The 23,353-nt window shown below is 39.0% G+C and overlaps 1 protein-coding gene across 2 annotated transcripts in view; it reads left to right on the top strand.

The window, feature by feature from the left end:
* The window catches only part of LOC130075963 (ataxin-7), a 41,679-nt gene extending 18,383 nt beyond the window's left edge, over window positions 1–23,296 (top strand). The window contains exons 5-14 of one of the 2 annotated variants that reach the window (XM_056240834.1): window positions 889–993; window positions 16,556–16,796; window positions 16,949–17,226; window positions 17,367–17,449; window positions 17,938–18,203; window positions 18,392–18,560; window positions 18,785–18,906; window positions 18,992–19,890; window positions 20,088–20,230; window positions 20,305–23,296. In XM_056240834.1, coding sequence (XP_056096809.1) covers window positions 889–993; window positions 16,556–16,796; window positions 16,949–17,226; window positions 17,367–17,449; window positions 17,938–18,203; window positions 18,392–18,560; window positions 18,785–18,906; window positions 18,992–19,890; window positions 20,088–20,230; window positions 20,305–20,322 — 2,324 coding nt within the window. In that variant the 3' untranslated portion in view covers window positions 20,323–23,296. Of the gene's footprint in view, window positions 1–888; window positions 994–16,555; window positions 16,797–16,948; window positions 17,227–17,366; window positions 17,450–17,937; window positions 18,204–18,367; window positions 18,561–18,784; window positions 18,907–18,991; window positions 19,891–20,087; window positions 20,231–20,304 lie in introns of both variants that reach the window. The other variant, XM_056240833.1, reaches the window with a different exon arrangement.
* The last annotated feature ends 57 nt before the right edge of the window (window positions 23,297–23,353 follow it).

The raw sequence follows: 23,353 nt of genomic DNA, 5'->3' as shown, positions 1-23,353 counted from the left end.
AAAAAAAATTGTTATTGCAATTTTAAATTTTACATTTTACAATGTAATTTATTCCTGTGATGGCAAAGCTGAATTTTCAGCATCAATACTCCAGTCTTCAGGGTCACATGATTCTTCAGAAATCATTCTAATATGCTGATTTGCTTCTCAAGAAACATTTCTTATTATCAGTGTTATCAAAACAGTTTTTTTTTTTTTTTGTTGAAACTGTGATACATTTTTTCAGGATTATTTAATGAATAGAAAATTCAAAAAGAAGCATTGTAAAAGAAATATTTTGTAACATTGTGAATGTCATCATTACAGTCACTTTTGATCAATTGAATGTATCCTTGGTGAATAGTATTAGAAAAGTATTAATAATAAAAAAATAAACGCAAATCCTGTATTTTTATAAAGTGTTTTCAGATAGTTTCTGTCTATTTGCTTTAAATGCTTTTTAAAAATGTAATCACAAATTTTTAAACAATAATAAACAGTTTAGTTGTTTATTTATTTGTCAGTTTGTCATTTATTTATTTACATTTTTATATTTGAATGAATAAATTGATCAATTATCAGTTGTAGATGTCTTTATTATTATTCTATTTGAAAAATAAATTATTACTTCTTAAAACATCTTTTGATTATTCAATTTATGTTTGATTCTTCAAAGTAAAATCAATATAATAAAAAAACAAAAAGGTTATTATGATTGTCAGCTGATTTGAAAAGCCATATTTATTCATTTGTCTTAGGTTTTTCTAACAAGCGGATTAATAATATTAGCTTCTACAGTCATGCAGGTTGCTACATGTGTAACTGCGTTGTTCAAATCGCCTGCTTGTCTGAAGAGCACGAAACTTGGTATTTTGACCTGCTAATGAGTGTTTGTGTGTGTTTTCGCAGACATGCCCATCTTTGGCCAATGTCCTGCACAGGATGACTTCTACCTGGTCATGTGCAGCCACTGCAGTCAGGTAGTCAAACCCCAGGCCTTCCAAGCACACTACGGTAAGACCACCTTCTGCTCTCCACAGTTGACTTGCTCTCTCTGCTCTCCCTGCTGAGGTGTCAATAGAGGTGTTTTAGAAAAATCTTATCTCACTCAAGGGAATTAAGACCGAAATCCCGCCTCTGCCTCAACTATCATAACATGAAGAGGGAAGAACACAACACCTTTGATACCCACCGCCAGAGTTCTGTTTACTATCCTCAAGTTAATATTTGATGTACTCTTTTTAGTTGGCACATCTTCTGTGCTGTTTTATCCAATCTAGCACATGTAAAACCTCCCCGAACATGTCAGAAAATTCCAGGAATAAAAAATAAAGTAAATCAGAATCACTCCCATTTCAGTACACCTCTGATCTGTGTTTTGAGGAAAACCCTTACTTAGGGTTTTTATTTATTTATTTTTGAGCTGTTTAAAATGTGTCAACAGTGTTTTAACACTATCATTTATTCATTTTAGCTCATGAACATTGCAAATCCATCATACTTTGAGCATTTTGGCAAATTTCAAGAAAGTGGTGTCAATCAAATGGTTGCAGATGGCTTCTATGATGGAGCTGGGGTCTTTTTCTTATGTATTAAAATTTGTTAAAAGTGGTTTCATTCTTATTGATTTTGAAAACATTTGGCCCAGTCAAGGACTTTCATTGTCCCAGCTGTTTCTCTGTACACAATTAACCTTGTATGAAAGTGATGGTGAGCCAATTTGTTGTTTACGGGTGTGTTCACACTTGTAGTTCTGTTCTTTTGGTTCGGACCAAAACAGAAAATAATACATTGTCCATATTTTTTGGACTAAACGGAGGAATTCCTCCGTTGGCCACAATAGATCAGGTTGAAATCATAAAAATGTGCCTAAATAAAAAATCTTCTGGCATTTTTGAGTAAAAGTTGGCAAGTAGACTATTCTAGGGGTATTTTCTATGCTGAATCCATTTTTGCTGTTTGCCAAGCTGTATCTCTTCCGTGAAACTCATTGGAGTGTAAAATCCAAGATGACTGCCTCGTACACTAAAATGAGCTAATTTCTCAACACTGGCTCAAATATAAACTGTTTTTATTGTGATATAGCATTTATTGAGTAAAGGAAACAAACTGAATAGTCAGAACAATTTAGATATTCTGTCTTACAATATTTCTGGTAGACACTGACCTGTTATTTTGTGTATTTGAGTATGTCCATGTAAGAAGATCAACATCATGCTGGTGACAGCAAAAGGCCTATTTCTTAAACCATCATCTTATTACATTATGTTAAAAGTGTTTAATACTTAAACAAGTTTAAGGACTGAAATTTCACCAAACTAAATTTTCTTTTGGGTTATTTATGCAAAATATATTCCCAGAAAGATTGGTTGTAAATATTACGAATTGAGCAACAAATGACCAAATTACCAACACATATCACGGTAATGTGTCACACCACTAACATAAGCTTTGAACAGATAAAGGAAATACAGTAAACTTGGCTTAAAATTACCTTATGAAGTTGGACATAACATAAGCTTAAACAATGGTACGACAAGATTCTCAAATATGATCACAACAACATAGAGCAGTGCTCTTATTCAGTTCAGCAATTGCTACATTCTGCATCACTTGTCTTGCACTTGCTTGCAGCAGAGCAACGCAGACGAAACTTCTTACATATACATCGTGCACTCATACATCTTGAGGAGCAGCTGCAGCTGATCAGTTCCAAACAGTTACTGGGACTGGAGGAAGTGACATCAAGATGGGCAGCAGTGTAGAATCTTCCAGTCTTCACCCCACTGGCGGAGGAAGGGACATACCGCTTGTTTGCTTGAAGAACCTTCACCTGGACCCGATGACAACGCAGTGCTGAAGTGCCAACTAGCCTCTCCCTATGGAGGATCCCTATTCCACTCTACAGATAAAGCGTTGTGGAAAATTCGGTTCGCGTACCAACCCAAAGTGATAAAATAAAACAAAATTCTGTATCAAATGTATAGGCAAGACAAAGAGTTTGTTTAGGCAGGGTTTGTAGGGAATTACAAACTTGCGCACATATATTCAAACGCACATAACTACAGAATCAATTCTTAATGCGCATGTGAACGCCATCAATGTTTAGAGAGAACGGTGTCGTCTTAGCGGCCCCTAATTTATTAACAAATGATCATTTCGACGGAAGTGAAACAATCAAAACTAACTTTAGCTGGAAATAACATTATTCAAGAACCGCTATAAAACCAAAACAATCTCTGTTACCTTAAATTATATGTTTATCTCTGTAAAGCTGCTTTGAAACAATCTACATTGTTAAAAGGCGCTATATAAATGAGGATGACTTGACTTGACTTGGCGCCACAAAGCAGTTTGGAGTAAGACTTCCCTTTGCCGAGGATGACTTGTTCTGCTGTACCTGGACCAAAAAGTCCACTTTCAATCCATGCTTGCATCAAACCAGACGATTGCATGTGTACAATCGTAGGTTGCATGTGTATTGCAACCTTCAGGAAGGTTAGAGATGTGTGCAGGCCACCCATTCCGATGATCAGAAAATCCTGATATTCATCTTTTGCCCATTTGAGTTCCATAAGCTTACAGTAAAGAGCTTTGTCAACTGTAAGGACCATGTGTTGTTGACCAAGTGCTGTTGCAATGTGCCTGCATCTCTGTATTACTGTGTTGAGTGTGTCGAGTTCATGGGCGGGAGCTTGTACAATTGGCATATAGCCAATTCTTGTGACCTCTGAGTTGGTCGGGCAGATTGTCTGATTGAAATTAGTCTAACCTGTCTTAATATCTGCATCTTGCCGTTTGAAAAAAAAAAACGCCATGTCTTGGCAAGTGCTACACATGCTCCACAGATTATCAAGGAGTTCCTCATTGTACCATTCCTAGTTGGTTTGCATAATTGATCCTGGTTCTGTTTTTCCTGACACAACTGCAGCTGGAGAATGTTGTTCCATGATTTTAGGAACTTTAAGACTAGTCTTTGTAGATGGATGGAGATCATTCAGCCCCATGTCTGCTTCTGGACCTCTGCCATCCAGCGACTTGAGTTGCATGAAAGCTGTTTTTACCATCAAAACTGCTATCATTGATGTCAATATTGTCACATGTGAAGTGCACAAATCTGTTGGATACAAAATTTGGTGGAACCACTGCTCCTGTATCCACGTCCATTGTACGAAGTGTGCTCTCTGCCAAAGCTGTATTAACCTGTTTTAAGTTGTTGTAGCTTATGAAGTGACCAGCCATGTGAAACAGCTCAACCAGCTATTTTGATCTGGTAGCTTGGTGCAATGTGTTTGCTAGACCAATATGCTTGGGAGTCCAGTGTTTACCACAACTGAAGTTGTTCACTAGGTCTTGAGCAACACTAAGAACCTTACTTTGAGTGTCATCTTTTTTATTTTGAGCATCATCATCATCATGATCCACTTCTAAGAGACCCTGTCCACCAAACAATAAGCGAAGGAACATGAAAAGGCTCTCCGGAACGCATGATATCATTTCCTCTTCTCTTACTACAAAAGAATGACATTGGGCTTCAAACTACACACAGATTCCATAATGGTGATCTTATAATCTGACCAACTTCATGGGTACAATTCCACAATTGGAAATATTTTTTGTCGGTTCATGTCGCTCTTTGGATATAGAAATTAATTCTGATGAGAAATACTTTGTGTGTGGAAATAACTGCAGAAAGTAATAGAAATAGAAAGTAGAATAAAAAACCTATTTGATAACTCCAAACTCAATTTACACACTTTGAACCAAAGACAATAGTATGCATGTGACTCCAAACAAATGACTACAATGAGAAATAATGCAATTATCATTGTCACATACAAATACCTTAATTCCCACCTAAATAAACTTTCTATACTCATTAATTGATGTCGCGCATGATGTAAAGTTTTAAAATATGGAATTTCCTGACATTTTAGAGGTCATCTTGGAGTTTGCGCTCTACTGAGTTTCACATAAGAGATACAGCTTGGCAAACAGCAAAAATGGATTCAGCAGAAAAAATACCCCTAGAAAAGTCTGTTTGCCAACTTTTACTCAAAAATGCCCGAGGGTGTCACATTATCTGAAAATCGACCTAGTCTACAAACAGAGATCTGTGAGATGTGTTTCCGACTATTACGATAACTGTGAAGTGTAGCTCCTATGATGAGAAGAACCAGATATGCTTGAGCATTCTGTCATTTTTAGGGTCTCAGTTTGTGACATCACGTCCTGTTTTTGGTTCGTTTAGATGTCTTTGGTCCGTGTTGCGTTCATATTTCAGTCGAACCGCACCAGAGTTTGTTTGGAAGCGGACAGAGAATCACCTTTTCATGGGTCTCGGTCCGCTTGTTTGATGCACACCAGGGTTCGGATGGCAGCGTTCACACTTACTCAAACTACACTAACAGAGCAGTCGCACCAGAGTTCATTTTAATCGAATCAAAGATTCTGTAGTAAACTGGTGCACTTGAACTTATTTTTTCAGCATTGGCCACAAGGGGGAGACAAATTTTCATTAAATCCCAGTGGCAAAATGCTTACCAAAAGGCTGTAAAGTAGGACAGCAGAATAATACAAAATAAAAAAAATCTAAATACTGCTTTTTTATTTACTAAAGATATAGTCTGCATATGTTGTGTTACAAAGTAAATTATTTAATCTGATCCAACGTGCATCTGAGTTAGAGTTTAAGTCTGCAGAGCATATAAGATCCAATGAAATGCAAAACTCTTCAGATTCAAGTTATATGCTGGCATGTTTGTTATTTTTTTAACACCATTTTGTTTGCCCTTTTACTTTCTGCATTTTTTTTTTCATTTCAGTGTCTTTTTTGGCCTTTAGATCTTTTAGCCATAATTTCTTACTTGGTAGCATCACTGTCACCGTTCAAAACATAATTACAAAATTTGTCAGAATAATCAAAATGGTTTTATTAATGAAACCTGAAAATGTGACAGAAAAACATTCTTTTTAAAGATAAACAAGATTCTTGTTGAATTTATCTTTTAAAATTGTGTAGCATACATAGCATTTTTTCATACATTTTTTGTATGTCATATTCCTCCTCATATGTGAATATTTTAGTTTAGGTTTTGTAAAACTGTCTGCTTAGTGTACACAAACATTCATGAACCTTACATGACACAGTGCAGCTGTTCACAGGCTATTAGAACCCAAAATAAAAACGTGTTTGTTTGGAAGATTTCCCGTAGCCATAACTGAATCCAAAAATATGTCACAGGACTCCAAATTTGTGCAGATTGTGAAAGTTGCAGCACTCTTGAGAGAGCCAAAACATGTCGACATCAGTGCACTTGACGCTCTGTTCAGCTTCCAGAAGATCAGTTTTTCAGAACTGCATTGATGTTCAAATATGATCTGTTTATTGCACTCGGACTGAGCCAGTTCTCCTGCAGTTTTTTTTTTTTTTAGAGATCATTACACAATCGCTCACTCTAGCGGTGAGAGGTTTTTTTTTTATGAACACTGGGACTCCTTTATTCTAGAGACTGAAAGATTAATGAGCAGATTAACTACGCAGACCATGAAACTTTTAAATGCTCAAGTGCTTGACTAGTGTAGGGAAGAATCTAGTTCTGGCAAGTGCTTATCCGAGATGAGGATTAATAAATCATAATGAGCTGAAACAAGCTGTGGTACTAAGGAATATGTATGCCAAACTACATATGAATCTGCGATCAAAAATGCAAATACATTTTAAAAATGATGTTAAAAGGATTGGCCTTAGTGAGAATTTCAAGTCATTATAATATATATAAATAAATACAGTATATTTGAGCTTTGTGACATGACGCATTATCCTGCCAGATGTAGCCATAAGAAGATGGTACACTGTGGTCGTAAAGGGATGGACATAGTCAGCAAGAATACTCAGGCGGGCTGTGGCGTTCAAACAATTCTCAATTGGTACTAAGGGGCCCAAAGTTTTCCAAGAAAATATCCTCCACACCATTACAACACCAGCAGCATGAACCGTTGATTCAAGGCAGGATAGATCATGCTTTTTTTTCCTTTTTTTTTTGCCAAATTCTGACCCTACCATCTGAATGTTTCAGCAGAATTTGAGACTCTTCTTCGTACCTCGTTTAATGCATCTGAGATGATTTGACAGATTCCAGATAGTCTAATCGTGATTATTGATTTCTGGCTAATTTGGTTTTGATTAAAAAAAATCAATATCAAATGTCAATCATTTGCAGATTTGTTTAAAATATATGCATTAAGCTGTCTGATATTGCTGTGTGTTCATTGGAAAGGGCAGATATATTGATACTCGAAACCATAATCAGCAATGCAGCGATTGGCTGACGTCAAGACAGCTACGTAATGCCGTTTTATAATTAAAACCGGAAACAGCTAAGCAGACAAAATGACATAAATGTTCTTTCTGTTTGTTACACGATTCCCTAATAATTTCCATTTTTCACAATGTCTAGTATTTGTACAGGCTTTACACTTTTTTCAGTGTCAGGTGTAGCCTATAGTAATTACAAATTCATTTAGTTTTACACGTGAAGAAATAATATTTCTAATGGCACAGCAGAATGCATTTTTTTACATTGTGTTATTTTTTTTATGTTTTTAAGTTATCTGCATCTCCTGCACTGCATCAAGCCTCCTACATAATAGCTGTCACTGTTCAAATAATGCATGGTTCATACAAACAGTGTGTAATGTGTGTAAGGCTCCAGTAAAAGTATGAGATAATTATCCCTTCACGAATAAATGAGTAAAGAAATTGGCTCTGTCTATTATAGGCAACCCAATTTTGTAATTATTTTCTAATAATTTTTATTATGTATATAAAACATTTCCATTTATAATTTTAATTATTAATTTCCCTGGTCCAAATGGTGCTCTTGTAAGAAAGAAGCAATGGCTGGGACAGACTTTCACTTTTAAAACAATGCAATCTAATCCTGTTTATGTGAAAAAAGCCTGTTCCTGAGCATGTTTGAACTACAGACTTGTTGCTATGACAGCAACTCCAGGATGAGCTTTGAAGAACCTAGCAATCCTGGATCATGTCAAATTGTCAACAGTAAAATCTAATTGAGCAATCCTCGTATGAAGAAAGGGCCCTAGGCAACTTTATTCCAGCCTTCTATTGTAGCCTTAGTTTCCTGTTCTTAACTGACCGGAGCGGCACCCAGTGTGTCTTCTGCTGCTGTAAGTAACCCTTCTGCTTCAAGTTGCCATGTGTTGTGCATTTAGAAATGCTCGTCCTTTGGATTTCGCCTGCGAAACCGGCCCAAGTCCTTTACATAAAAATCAGTCTAGAGGCTTTCATAGCCAACCTAGGAAGTCAGGAAAGCTCTCGTTGTTTTTAAGTTTCATTGCCAGAAAAATAAGTGGTTAATGCATGTAAATTCTTACATTTAGCCCCTTTAGTAATAAGATATGAATTTGCATCCTCCTCAACATTCATCATTTTAAAATGAACTCCTGTGCTGGAATTCATTTTCACTGTATTATGTATTTGTGGATACTGTGGGGTTTTGCCGTCACATTGAACCTCAGCCGATTAGCTGATTGGATATGTAATCTTGCTGTCCTTCAAGCAATGTCAACAAATTTAAAGTCTTTGAAATGAATTCAATAGGGTTTACTAGGGCTGCTCCTGAGTAAAGATTTTTTTTTTTTTTTTTGACAAGTTGCACGTTTATGATATTATTTTAATTACTTTAATATTTACTGTGGGGAAGGGGGGTGAGGGCTGGCAATGCCATCTGGAAAACTATTTCAGTTTCAGGGCTGAGAAAGAATATTATATGTAACATTGTTCTACATTACGGAGTAATACTAAACCATAGTAATGTGCATTTAAAAAATATATTAAGCGCTCAAGCGCATGCATAAAACTTGTTGCAGCGCACCAGCAAAAGTAATGATTATGAACATGTCGGAAAAAAACAGAACATTTTAATAATTTGTTAATAAACTAGTGTTTTCTGAGTCCGTGTCGGCTGCATAGATGATGTTGACGATGCCGACTCACCTCCACTATAGTGGATATTTTAGAGATACTACAGAAAGAATTGCATTAAATAAATTAAACATATCATACAGTAAGCTCTGTATTATTTCAGCTTCCACACAAACACTTGGATATGCATCTAATAATAGCGCACATTTATCTGTTAATGTTAGAGCGAGCAGTAGGGATGGCCCGATACCGATACTGGCATCGGGGATCGGGCCGATACTGTCCTCATATACTCGTACTCATAAAAATTCGCCGATACCACGCACCGATACCACGTACATTTTGCAAAACGAAACTGGCCGCCGCGAGAGCTTTGTCGAGGTGAACTGAGGCATAGGAAAGTAGCCTATAATGTCGGCGGTTAGGGCTCATTTCAAGATAAGGGATGATGACAACAGCAAGGCAGACTGTGAGTTATGTTCAGCTAAGGTGTCGAGAGGAGGGAAAGAAAGTATATCGTTTAACACCAGCAATCTAATTAAACATCTGAAGACGCATCATAGATCTGATGGCCGAGCGCGCGCGCGGGCGGTAATGCACGACTCTGTGTGTGCGGGTTACGGGAGAATAAAACGATTCGCGGGACTCCCGCAAACTAGAAATATCTATGAATAAAACATAAAAACTAATAGATTTTTATTCATCTCTTGCAGAAAAGCAACAAGAACAACTACAACAAAATAGAAACGATTTACAGGCCAGAGTTTCTATTCATAACATGGTTACAGCGTTGAGCGATGTAGCCAATCACAGACATATGTGTTGATTTCTTGAACGCAATGGCCAATCAGAAGCATTTAAGATAGACTCCCCTCACTGCTCAAAACGGACTTTTTTGTTCAGTGCTGAATTCTGTATGCTGGCAAATCCTCCAATTATAACAAACAAAGTGTGGATATTATGAAAGATTGATTGTGCAGTCAGCTTCATTGATAATAACAGAGATGTGTGAGATCGCGATGAACTGTCAGCTTTTAGGATTTATTAAGGGTGCGCACTTTGCGTGCATTCAGTCATGCCCATGCACGCAGTAGCCTGCTTGCTTTTATGTTAAATTAACAGTGGTTTGTGTGTTAATACATTTATTATTTTACAAATTTTTTTTTTTTTTTGACTTGTTAAAACAAGCAGAGAAGAAAATAAAAACAGTCTTCTGACCTGTGTTCTAAAATAGTCGTCTTCTTTTCTGGAAGCCTATTACTTTTGCGGTAGAAATATCGGTATCGGTACTCGGTATCGGCAAGTACACAAATGTAAATACTCGTACTCGTATCGGTTTGAAAAAAAATGGTATCGGGCCATCCCTAGCGAGCAGCCATGTAAAGTGGCTAATATTAGGCTACTGCTTACAAGTTTTAAATGGTAAGCCATGTTTGAGGTCATGTTTGTGATAAATGATAGGTGACCGTTTGGATTTCCTGATTGAAATATAGATCGTGTTAACAATCTGTCCTTCACGGACTGCTTGACTTTGCCAATTCCTCTCGAACATCCTGACGCCGACCACTGCTGAGAGCGTCGTTTAGATGAATATGTAAATATGTGTACTTTCCTTTCTAAAAAATGGATGGCGATGAGAAAACAGTAGTTAAGAAAGCATCTGATCATAGCGATGTGGATGTTTGCACGAGCTCTGCAGTTCGGCACTCCAGTAAAGCCACGTCACGTTTATTTATATAACACTTTATACAACAGATTGTTGTAAAAATGAAAAGTCTGTCGTTTACTCACCCTAAAGTTGTTCCAAACCTGTATTAATTTCTTTCATCTGCTGAACACAAAAGAAGATATTTTGAAGAATATGGGTAACCAAACAGTTTAAGGGGCCCATTGACTTCCATATTATGGAGGAAAAAAATCTATGGAAGTCAATGGGGCCCATCAACTGTTTGGTTACCAACATTCCAAAATATCCTCTTTTGTGACAGAATTTTCATTTTTGGGTGAAGTACTATTCAAAAGCAAGCAGCTTTACAGTATTAAACATGAAAACAAAACAAAAAAAACAGTGTCAGCGTCCATTTCCATTAGAATTCCAGCGACTCTCTAGTGTGTTCATGTTGTTGCTCACGGGTGTCTGACCTCGAGTGACTGAACAGAAGAAATGAACCGGAGATTTCCTCGTCAAAGAAGCACACCTACCTATTATTGAATCGCCACAGACCAATGGTAGTTTGAAGGTGTTTACTGGCCAGAGTGAACTTTTCCAGAAATTTCACTTTGTGCAAGCTGTTTCAATTATGATTCATTTTAGGGATGTTCTGATACCACTTTTTCCAGAACTAGGCCGATACTGATACTTTCAAACCTGTGTTTTCATTGGATTTGTTAATTTGAATTATATTAGGTAGGGAAACCAAAAGAATATGAATCCTTTATTTCCTTCAGTTATTTTCATGCTTTATTATGTTAATTGCACTGTTCATTCTATTGCTCTATCATATTTTATCTTTCATTTAATAGCACAGGGCATATTAAGAGCTGCTTCAGTAGGGCTCAATGCTAAGGATTTTTTTTTCTGCTGGCACATTTTCTCTATTAAAATGTTGATACTAGAGCGAAAACTAGTAGCCTAATTAATGTAAATTTAAAACATTGTTAAAGACAAGTAAACATCAGTAATAAAATAAGAACAAATGATCAAATTGCAAATAGCACAAATAAACACAATAGAACAAAGATACAAATAAAATAAACAGTGCTTTTCAGGTTTTCTGGTAGGTCTAACAGTAGTTTTCAGGTACATAATTTTAATAAAGTAAACAAATGTAAAATAACGTATAAATTAAATATAGATATTTTTTTATTAAAGTTACAAAAGTCATTCAGTCAATAGAGGGAATGCATTAACGTCACTTTCTCGCTGGAACACGCCCCCTTCAGCCGGACTGAGTGGCAAAAGAGCTGCTGCGTGGCTGGAGTTAATAGGGGAAACTGCGAAAACGCGAGTAAAACAAACTATTATCAGTTTAAACTAAAAGTTGGACTCAATATAGTGTTCCTTACAACTTATCAAAGATCCAGTCATCCATGGATATTGACATGCAGCCAGGAATCGTGTTTCCTGACATTTTTTATATGTGCCTGATTTCGACACCTGGGAAATAAATTAAGAAAATTTGCCTGTAAACGTTTTATATAAATACAACATAGATAGGTCTAAATCCGAGTGATCACTTACATTAATGTTATACTGTATATCATCATATCGTCCAGCCCTAAAACTTGTATAGTTTTTTGTCAGTGTTTATTTAAAAACATCCAATTATGCAGAATATAGTCTGTTCTCTAGCTTTTTGCAGTCTGTAAAAATATACAGTACCTCAGATTTCTGGTCAAATCTAGTTGTACAGTCAATCGCAAAGCTCTTTCCCGTTTTAGATGTGTTTTGTGTGTTTTTCACGGCATTCACGCTGAAAACAAATGCTGCCGCTCAGTCTTTTTGCCACTTACTGGGCGTGACCACATTCACTCCGGCAGGGCAGGACTGGGACAAAAAATCGGCCCGGGCATTTTGGCCCAGACTGGCCCACTATATAACACAACCGAACTTTGCAGGCCCTTGAATATGTATACCAACTCCTATTAAAACCACTAATGCCATAAGTGAGTAGGAGTGAGTAAGAGTTAACCGATGAAAATAACTACTAAGTTGAACTATACTCCACAGTGATGAATCCTAAAGAAAGCTATAAGCTGGGATAGCAATACCGGTTTTTCCCACAGGTTTTTGTGAAATCTGTGGTCAGTGCACCTCTGTCCCTCTAGGGGGGTTCGGGGGCATGCTCGCCCGTAAGAAAATTTTGTGCTTTTTAATGTTAAATTCATCAATCTGGTGCACTTTGAGAGTTAAAAATAAAGAGCTCCAACCCATATTCAGTGTGCAAATTGAACAAAGAAAAACTCAAAACTCTTTTAGTTGTGATATAGTGTCTGTCTACATTACACTACTACATAATAATAGTTATAATATTAATCCCATGGCAGTAATATCCATATGTTGTAAAACAAATGCACTGAAAAATAAAAGCAACTTTCATAATTAGTTTCGTACTAATTTCTATACAGAGATAAGCACATGATCTTTTATTTTGACGGAAACGGCATCAAGCTTTTATTTTGAAGAAAAATATGGTTTACAAACTCATTACTCATTATTGTCTTATTACAATTCTAATAAAATGCGTAATCGTCAAATATGCAGATGTGTAAATAATGCGTAACTGGGTAGTGGGTTCCTACATAGACTAATGGTGTGTTCACACCGAACGCGAATTTAATTATTTGGGCGAGTAGATTACATACAAAGTCAATGCAAAGACGCGAATAGACGCATCATTCGCGCCGGGCGTTGCGAATTGGGCGACGCGTTTGCCGCGAATGTCTTCCGCGCAAGTTGAAAAATTTGAACTCGAGCGAATGTTCAAGCGTCTAACTAAACGCGATAGACGCGTATTTGACGCTCTATTCGCGTTCGGTGTGAACACACCATAAGTGTTGTTGTGAGAGTAGCCTAGTTCTGCTTACCACAGTTCTCTGCACTCACTCATCTCTCTCCTTATCCTCCTCACTATCCTCATCAGACACTTGAAGGGCCTTTGAAGTTTCTTTTTTCATGTTATTTCTCTGCACATTCCTTGCGTTTCTTCTCCATCACTCTGACTATTTTGACAGATACACACTGACACTGCTCGCTCACTCAGAGCTCAAAGGGGGAGGAGTTTAAAGATGTGATTGGACCAGCCCAGTGTCAATCAAGAAAATAACCAATGGGCTGCTGATTTACGCGTTTCATCATGCGCCGGTCTGTGAGAAAAAGAAAAACCTACGCTGATTTTGTCCAATGCATTACACCGGCACAAAGATCCCAGAGCCGCCAATTAAACAAAACTAAACGCAATGGGCCGCCGATATACGAGTTTTATGGGCCGTTCAGACAAAAAAAAAATTTCATTATGTAGGCCTGTGAGATGTATCGGCCCACAAAGCACGTCGGCCCACCGGGCAAATGCCCGGTATGCCCGATGGCCAGTCCAGCCCTGCACTCCGGCCAACGGTGACGTCATGCGCATACCCTCTATAGCAGTGATTTCTTTGTCCTTTGTTGTTTAACATTAAAAGCACAGCAGCAGGTTTAAGTTGCTGTCCCTTTAAGAAGCGCAGAATGCATGGATCCAATATACTGTTACGCATGTGTTTTATGTTCACATAAGACATTATCAAATATGTTAACTGGGATATTGCCAAGATGGCGTTTTTACATAATTTTGTGTGAATTCGTCATTTCAAGCGCAAGATGACGTGAAAGAGAATTCAATGCAGTATTCAAGCACTCTCTGAGACGCTGCTTTCCGTGTCCGTGCTACGGTAGTGTGCGCGCTGTAAACTCCGTGTCCTGTAATAATGTAGGGAGCCACTTGTTATACATAAATCACATAACAGTTCAAGTTTTTACTTGCATGTATAATTTAGTTTTAATTCAAATGGTTTAATCCAGTTTTAATTCGTTTTAATCCAATTTAGTTTAATCACTAAATGGTGTGAATGATCAGCAATCAAGAGCATGCAACAGGAGTGTGCACGTGCTCCCTCTCTCTCTTTACATGACGTTAGTAATGCGTTTTACCTTGTTTGCTACTGACATTGCTACCGACCAAACTACAGACTTTCCAGCATCTGTGAAAAAGGGATGCGCTCGACAAGCTCAAGCATCTGTTTCGCTGCGCACTCAATCCACTTTGTTTCGTTTATCAGCTCGCACACACCAGCTAGGCGTAAATATTTTATTTCTTTAACATTCAATATATATTTATTTTATAGACATCCTTCTCTGATATATCCATTCTGCTCTCTGTTTGCTCTGTTGTCGATGTTTCTTTGTCATAAGTACTGTACTGTACACGCTGCGTGGTATCAGTTTTTGGTATCGGAGCATTTCTTTTTTTATTGATTTTTGTCAATTAATTTGATCGATTACAGCTCTAGAGGTTTTGAAAGGCTGATGGCTTCTTAAATTGTTCTCCATTTCTATTTTCAAAGTAAAATAAAAAATGGTAAATTTCTATACTCTGCTTTTATCCACGCTGACCATCCTTCATTTACACAGGGTTCTTGATTTTATGTCGGAAGTTCCCTGTGGTCATTTGTCAGGTTGCAGTATTTGGTGTACAGTTTCCTTACAACAGTCCCAGATTGCTTTTCAACATGGGGCAAAATATTACAGACTGTTGTGGTCTAATTGGGGCTTTGTCGATTTGGCCTTTGGTTACTCAAATTGATGTTGGCTCACTTTCTCGGAGCAGCGCCAACAACCCGGCAAGAAGCCACAAAAGCCTCTGAAATAAATAAGTCATGGATTTCTTCCTGGTGTCCTCCTTTTATTTATTCTTTTTTTGTGCCTTTGCTGTAGTTTTATCAGCACAGATAAACACTGGCGAGACATCAGACTAAAGTGTGTCTGTGTTTGCCCCTGGTTTGCTGGAGGGCTTAGTGACAAACACTGGGCCAGAGCAGCAGGACTGTGTTTTTGACAGGCAAGTGTGGAGAGACCGAGACGTTTGTTAGTGCAGCACAGCAGCTCATTCCTCTTGCACATTTGTGTCTTGTAAATTACGACTGAGAGAGAGCAAATGTTTATTTAGAAGAGGAGAGTGTCTGAATATGCGTCGGAGCATTAATCTACTTAGATTAACTACAGCTTAGGTTAACTTGCCTTTAAAAAATGGTTTTCGTGGACAAAGTGCAAAGCTAGACAAAGGTTATTATTTTTTTGGTTCAAAGCTCATCAAACTCCAAAAGTTAAGCATATATTTGTCCCTGGCCTTTCTTCTCTTCCTGGTCTCATTTATTTTCTTCAGTCTTTGCTTACTTAAACTTAAAAACTTAAAAATAAGTTCATCATTTTTGTTACACTAACAACATCGAATACATAAAATATATACCGGTACGTGATATTGTTAACTGAGAAAAACTGAAACAAAAACATTTTCATTACAAATACCTATTAAAAAGAATATTTTTAGTTTTTGATACTTAATTATATTATAAATCTTGAAACTTTTACAACCCACCAGCTTTAAACATGAAAATGCCACTAAATGTCAATAATGCTGGACTGTTGAGAAATTTACCATTACCCTACTGGACATCTTGAGGCCTGTTCACACCAAGAACTAAAACTATAAAGATAAATATATTTGCGTCCACACCAGCGGACGATATCGTTCTGTTTATTCTAAGTGCATGCATGTCTGTCACTTTAAATGCTTGAGCTCATTACAGCAGGATGGATTCTGATTGGCTGTCTATGTTTTTATCATTCATTAGCTGGATAAAATCGTTCTGAAAGTGATTCCAACGATACTGTTTCTCTGTGCCGTTATCGTTATAACTGAACTGCTATTCTTTATTATTGAGAAGGTTTTTAGAACTATATTTTTATCGTTATATTTATAGTTATCGTCCTTGGTGTAAATGGGCCTTTACATGTGTTTATTTACTTAAATTTTTGCCTTCAACATGTTGAGCAATAGAAGGGTAAAATCTTTCAAATGTGTCGCCCCTCAGAGAGAAGACACAGCTCCAGCAGCAAGCCCCCATCCAGCTATCCCGCCTCTGCTGCATTTGCAATCTCTCGAAATAAGGGCAGCATTGGGGGCGGAGTTGGGGGCGGGACCGTCAGTGGAAGCACACTGGCACGCACCTCCAGCACAAACAGCAGCGTCCCCACTAAAATCTACAAACCAACCAAAGAGAAGCCTCCTCACCGGAAGCCTCACTTCCCCTATAGGGTGCTGCAAGAAGAGAGGTGTGTATGTGTGTTTTGATGGAGTGTAAGTGAATTTAGTGGATAAATTCGTTAAGATAAGCAGCCCATTCTTGCGTAACACAATAGATGTAATATGAAACACACCCACCTTTGGTACAATATAAGGCTGTCTTTATTTCTCTGCCTCCCAGCCCAATTCCTGTTGTTAAAGTAGAGAAGGTCCCTCTGAAGGTGGAATCTTCAGCCAAGCTCCCCCACGTGCCCGCCTCTTCTTCCACCTCCACCTCCTCTTCCTCCAATACTGTGAGCACCTCTCCCCTGAAGTCAGGCCTTAACTTCCCCTCCATACCAAAGGCTCCTCTGCTGGCCCCTGGTCAGATCCCTAATGGAAAGGGCCACCTTTCGTCCCAAGACAAGAAAACGGACAGCAGCAGTGCCAGTAGCAGAAGACCCTTGTACAAGAGACAAGGTAAATGCTAATAGTCACTGCTGCTACTGTATATTTATGCTATTTGTCACAGGAAATTCTACTAAATTGTGTTGTAAAAAAAGTACACCCCTTTTCTTGATCTTATGTGTTCTGTTTCTGTTATGATATTTTTCTTCTAGAGCGAGAGTTTAATCCAGATATCCATTGTGGGGTTATGGATATGACAGCACATAAGCCATGCACAAGATCCTTAACATGCAAGGTGTGTCTCCTTACACTTGTTTTAAGTTGGAATTATGGATGCACTGTGGAAATTTATTAAAAAAAATAATTTACACATTAGCTTCATGTGTTAGACATTCAGTCAGACTTTTTAGACCAGACTTTAAACTTGCCAAAAATATTAAACCCAGACATTACACAATAGATTATTTTATTATATACTATTATAGCATCAATAATATAGCAAAAATAATAAGGTCCGATATTATATTATATTGTATTTTATAAAAATCTTTGAATATTGCCATAATACTATAATATAGCAATATAGAGGTAATAAAATAGCAGATAAAAAGCTCAAATATTATCCTGGTTTTATCTTCCCAATCAGAATGTTCTTGGCCTTTATCCTTATGGTCACCAATATATTGCGGTATAGTGCATCTCTAGGACTTCCCTAATGAGTAAGTGAACCAAACATTTAACTGCTTGACTAAACAGTTAAATATCACCCCCATGTCTCCACAGACACATTCCATAAGCCAGAGGAGGGCGGTGCTCGGGCGGCGGCAACGCTTTGACACGCTGCTCGCTGAGCACAAGAGCAAAGCACGGGACAAGGAGTTGCACTTCAGGTTGGACCCCTCACACCCAGCACCCCCTCTCAGGGACCCTCACCCTCCCCACTCCCGCCTCCCACAAGACCCTCACCCGGTCTCCCATGGCAATGGCACTGCTGATGCCACCAAGCCTTTGCCCCTCAAACCCAAACCTCATAATTCTGGGCTTGCACGGTGAGTTGCTTCCTCCTGCCCCACTATTTCCTCTAAATCAGATTCCTGTTCGATTGATTAGCCAAATTGTGGAAGTTTACAGTTTTTTTTAGATTTTTAGATCTCCAGTTGTTTTTGTTTAGGTCAACCAAGGCAAAGGTTAAGATGCTCTTCTTTATCTTCAGACTTAACAACAGTAACTTTCACAGTGGAGGAGACCCAGCCATGGCCCACGACCAGACCCACCACTCTCACCCGGCCCCTGTTAGTACTGAGAGCAGCCGCCTCTCCAGCGACGAGGGGGAGAACGAGGAGAGGGAGGAAGCTATGGAGAAACTGGACTGCCATTATTCAGGTTACCACCCACGACCAGCCGCTGTAAGTACAAGAAACCTTGTGATCTTTTTCTCGAACTCCAGTGCCTGCATAAACAGTCTCTTGCATTTATTTTGAGCTTTTGAATCACAAAGCTATTCTTAAATGAGTTTGAAATGAATATCCAGGGCCTCGTTTTAATTGAGTCGGCCTTCATCTGAATGATTGAAGAGATTATTCCGAATAAGTCCATATAAATGTACTATTCATGTTTTGTCTCTCACCAGTACTGCACTTTTGGAAGTCGATTGTACGGTAGAGGATGTTATGCGTTGGACCGCCGCTGGGATCAAGTACGGTGTGCTCTCACCACCATGCTGGACAAGCATGTCAACTCACAAATGTGGAAGTGAGTGTGTTGAGACCCTTCCTGCAAGTAGGTGTTTTTCTGATGAACACAGTCCTAATTGTGATTTCTTCCATTTACTTTGTAGGAAAATCCCTCTGGCGTTGGAGAACTCTGCAACAACACCGACAGCCTCTCACCGGACAAGCACAAATTCCCATTCTTCCTCATCCTCCTCCATTTCTGCAGGCTTTCTCAGCCTGTCTTCGTCGCCGCCTTATGATAGCAAGCCTGTCCTGTCGTACGGCACTACCCTGAACGCCCGCTCTTCTCCGCAAGCCTCCGCAAGCGAGCAGCCCGCCTACAGTGGCGCTTCTAGACAAGTGTCAGCCTCATCACCCCAGATGCCTTCAGCCCACTTGTCCTCGCTACCCTCGTTGGGCTCCAACCGACCCCTCAAATCCCGATCTGGTACAAAATCCTTTAGGGCTCGGGAGCCATCCTCCAGCCTAAGTAACTCTGTCGTCAAGACAGACGACAGACGACAGAATAACAGCAGTGTTAGCGTCAGCGGAAGTGCGAGCGGGAGCCTCAGTTTGGGAAAGAAGCGGAAAAACAGTTCCCTGCTAACCTCCCATAACACTTACACCTCGGAATCATCCTCATCCTCCTCTTTTAAGAAGAACTGCGCAGTAAACGTGGGTAGCCTGGGCAGTGCCTATCATTCCTCGCTCGCCTCCACCCCCACTTCGTCTTCGTCGTCATCAGCGTCGTCGTCATCCCACAGTGGGGTGTACAGTGTGGGGGTAAACTGCACCCCAGGCAGGGCCAACTCCCTGAGCTTGAAGCAGGAATCGACGGGACGTGGCCCTCCTTCTGGCAGCCCCGCTGAGTCTATTAAACGCATGAGTGTGGTGATGAACAGCAGCGACTCCACCCTCTCCCTCGGGCCGTTTGTTCACCAGAGCAGCGATCATCACGCAGAGGCACGTCTAGAAGCCAAACGGAGGAAGGGTTCGCCTGGCTCAAGTAGCCTCAACAGCACAGGTACATACATCTTATCAATACAGTGTGTTGTACAATACAATTCCTGCTTCTTGTACTTGAGTTTTTGAGAACCATCAGGCTGACTTTCTAGAGCTCCATCAAATCCTAGAAACACTATAAACCAAAAATTCATTTATAGACTTTACGTAATTATTATATGCTGTTTGCTCATTCAAATTTTGCAATGCCTTTGACAGCGTCTGGAGCAGGAGGGGGTGGAGGACAAGGTCCTGGCAGGCCCAAAATGGCCAAGTCTCCATCAATCAACAACATCCACGGCAAGCACGCTCGCTCTATACCCGGACCACCAGGGCTCCCTAACAATTCACTCATACATCAGGTTAGTTTCTTTACATCATCCGGTTGCTTCATTGTTTTAGTTCAGAATGTAACATTGCCCGTTGTTTCCGGCAGCCAAAGGCTCGTCCCTGACACCGGTGTGGAGGCTCTGAGCGTGCTGAGCAGTAGGCTGGACCCAGAGCTCCCTCGGCCCCCTCATGCCACTCTGCACGAGGCCTTCTTTTTCTCTTACTCTTCCCACAATCCTCAGGGTGGAATGCACACTGGGTGGCCCATTTGATGTCCTTCGTGGGGATATACTCCCAAAGCCATGCAGGGGGCACTCTCCTGGGATAGGATAATAAGCCAGAGAGATCTAGTTCTCCTGTCGGTGGTTATAATGAATCTATACAATGCACCATTGGGTACAACGCCTGCTGCGTAGAGCTACCCAGCCTGAGCACTTGCGCTGGGGTCTGAAGGTACAGATTTGGGCTGGTACGTAGCCTCACCAACACTACCAAGCATAGGAGGGATGGGCGACACAAACAAGATGAGTTCTTCGGTATGTGTGGACTACTGGAAACTGAAATCCTACTCAGCCTTGGAGGAAGTGTACAGGAGAGGAACATCCCTTCAGTAGACGCACAATCAACTTAAGTTAATCATAACACATGATCTCTCTCTGGAAGGCTGAATAAGATCAAGCTACGCTCCCTGCAGATCGACACGACAGGAGTGGAGTTTCAACACGAGCAACCTAAACTTAAAAGATTATGCAAACTAGACATTTTTACACCACATTTTGTTTACAGGCTAGCAAATGTATAGCAAACAGAACAAAATACCATTTATCATACACTTTTTGTGGAAAGAAATGAATCATGTTTAAATTTACATAGTTTTGTTTTATTTCAAGGGAATTTTTATGAACTTCGGCTAATGGAGTTACTTTTTTTTACAGAACAATCCAACCCTGACTTGAACTCTAACACCCTGCATTACCTAAAGCACTTGATTCCCCCCCCCCCCCCCCCCCCATTCATTTGAATAATTTCAGGTTTGTTAGTTGCCTAGCATGTCTTTACTGAATCTCTGAGCAACAGTTGTCTCTTGAAGCTCCAAAAAATATTCAGTTTTAGGTACATTAAGGGCTTGATTCAGTAAAGCTTTTTAGCACATGCGAAAACAACTGCAGGAACAAAACGAGAGACCGCAGGTGACGTCTCGCCTCCAATTACCCATTGTAGCACTAAAGAAGCATGTGCTGAAATCTTAATGTACTAAAATCTGCAGTCTTGCTCGAAAATGATTGTAGGAGAGCCATTTCCTGGTGTCAATGCCTTAGGCATGGTATTGTTTTTTTGCCGTTTCAATCTCAGAAAGGGGCTTATGGCTAGTTGCTGTTGAGCCATAGACCAACATTACAGACACACTATCATCTCAGCAATGGAGTAGACATTTTCATGACTCAGTACTGTGAGACACATATACAGTAGTCTGGCCATCCCCATCTCATGAAATAACCACTAACTTGTACTGCGACCCAACGTTCCTGCATTGATCCGACACGAACCTAAAGAGGTTAGTAGCTGGACATTCTGGTTTAAATCTCATTTTCATTGTGGGTCTGTCAACTTAAAAAGGCAATAGATCCTTTTTTTGGCTCGTTGATCTTCAGAAGAGATGTTGAGCTGGATTTTGTGTAAGTTGGGTCTTCTCTTTAAAACTCCTGTAAATTCCTGAACTCCACTGATGTCAGTCAGCAATCGTTGCTGAGAAGTAGAGCATGAATTTTTTTTTGTGTGTGTGTGCGTGTATTTTTTCCCTTCAGCTTTTTCGTACACGAAACCGAATACGAATATTGAAGTATCCCTATTTCAGAAATACATATTTTGTTAAAGAATTGTACATATGGAGATGTATTTTTGCACAGGCATTTTCGTAAAACTTTTTGGTACAATTGAGATCACTATTATTTATTTAGTAAATGGAAACATTCTAAGATTATTAGAAGTGGTTCACTGCCAAGCAAATAATGCAATACGCCACTCTATCCAGACACCGCTTCTTGTTAGTCACATGCCGAGTTCCCCCAGACAGATTGTTGCCACAGTAGTGGGAAATCATCCACCGTATATATATATTTTTTAGGTGTTAATAGTGCTTTCCCCCCTCCCATTTCAATCCAAGAGGTCAGAGAATGTGATCAAAATAGCCCGTTACAACTGTGCAAAAGATTTCTGGCTGGCTGATGTATTTTGTAGGACTTTTCTAACTGGAAGAGGGAACAAAACAGTTGTACAGTGCAAAAGGTGCACCACTGTTGCCAAATGTTTTAATTGGATACATTGCTTTTTAATTACTTATTCATTTGCTTTTATTTAACGCTGACAAAAACAAAAAAAGAGAAAGTGCCTGAATTAGTTTCTCATTGACTGTTGTTAAGGCAGAGCTTTTTATTTCATGTATTCATTTTTCCACAGTACTTGAATGTTATATAAAGGTTAAGAAACTTTTTAAACCTGCCTAGGAATCTCATACGTCGCCCTTTCCCCCTTCAAGTAGAGCGGTAACTGATTGATGAAATGCATGGCAGAGGAGTGACACTTGACACTGACATGAGAAAAGCTTCCTGTCTGTCCCTTGTATTCTTTTATGACTACTTTTGATATTTGAAATTTTCAAAGTGAGAGGGATAGATATTTTTGTGGCAAAGTCAGTGATTTCAACCAATGTTTTAGGCAGATAAATGTACTGTTTACCTTGAAATTGTAACTCCACTGTTTTCAGATGACGAAAGCTTTGTAAAGATGTTCGATTAAACAACAGATTTGGAATGTGAATCTAAGATAAAAACAGTTTGCTTTTTGGGGAAGAAGCCTCTACATATAAACCTATGTACAAGTGTGTATATTTTGATTTCTTTCTTTTTTTTTGTATACATATTCAAAAATCATTTGATCAGCTGGACTTTTGTGTGTTGGCTGCTATGTAATTCATGAACAAACACAGTAGGGTAGATTTACTTAATATTTAAAGAAAAGATTGTATAGTATATTTGTTTTGTAACAAGTTTCTGTAAATATATAAAAAAAATAATTTATACAGTTATTTATAAGAAAAATGTGTCAGACTCCTCTTTTTTTTTCCCATTTGCTCACACAACAAAGACAAACTCCAA

Source organism: Rhinichthys klamathensis, unplaced genomic scaffold, assembly GCF_029890125.1.
Source record: "Rhinichthys klamathensis goyatoka isolate OS25496 unplaced genomic scaffold, OSU_Roscu_1.1 h1tg000613l_1, whole genome shotgun sequence".
Taxonomy (NCBI): domain Eukaryota; kingdom Metazoa; phylum Chordata; class Actinopteri; order Cypriniformes; family Leuciscidae; genus Rhinichthys; species Rhinichthys klamathensis.
The sequence above is the reverse complement of the archived record's forward strand: the minus strand, read 5'-3'. Positions and strand labels throughout refer to the sequence as shown.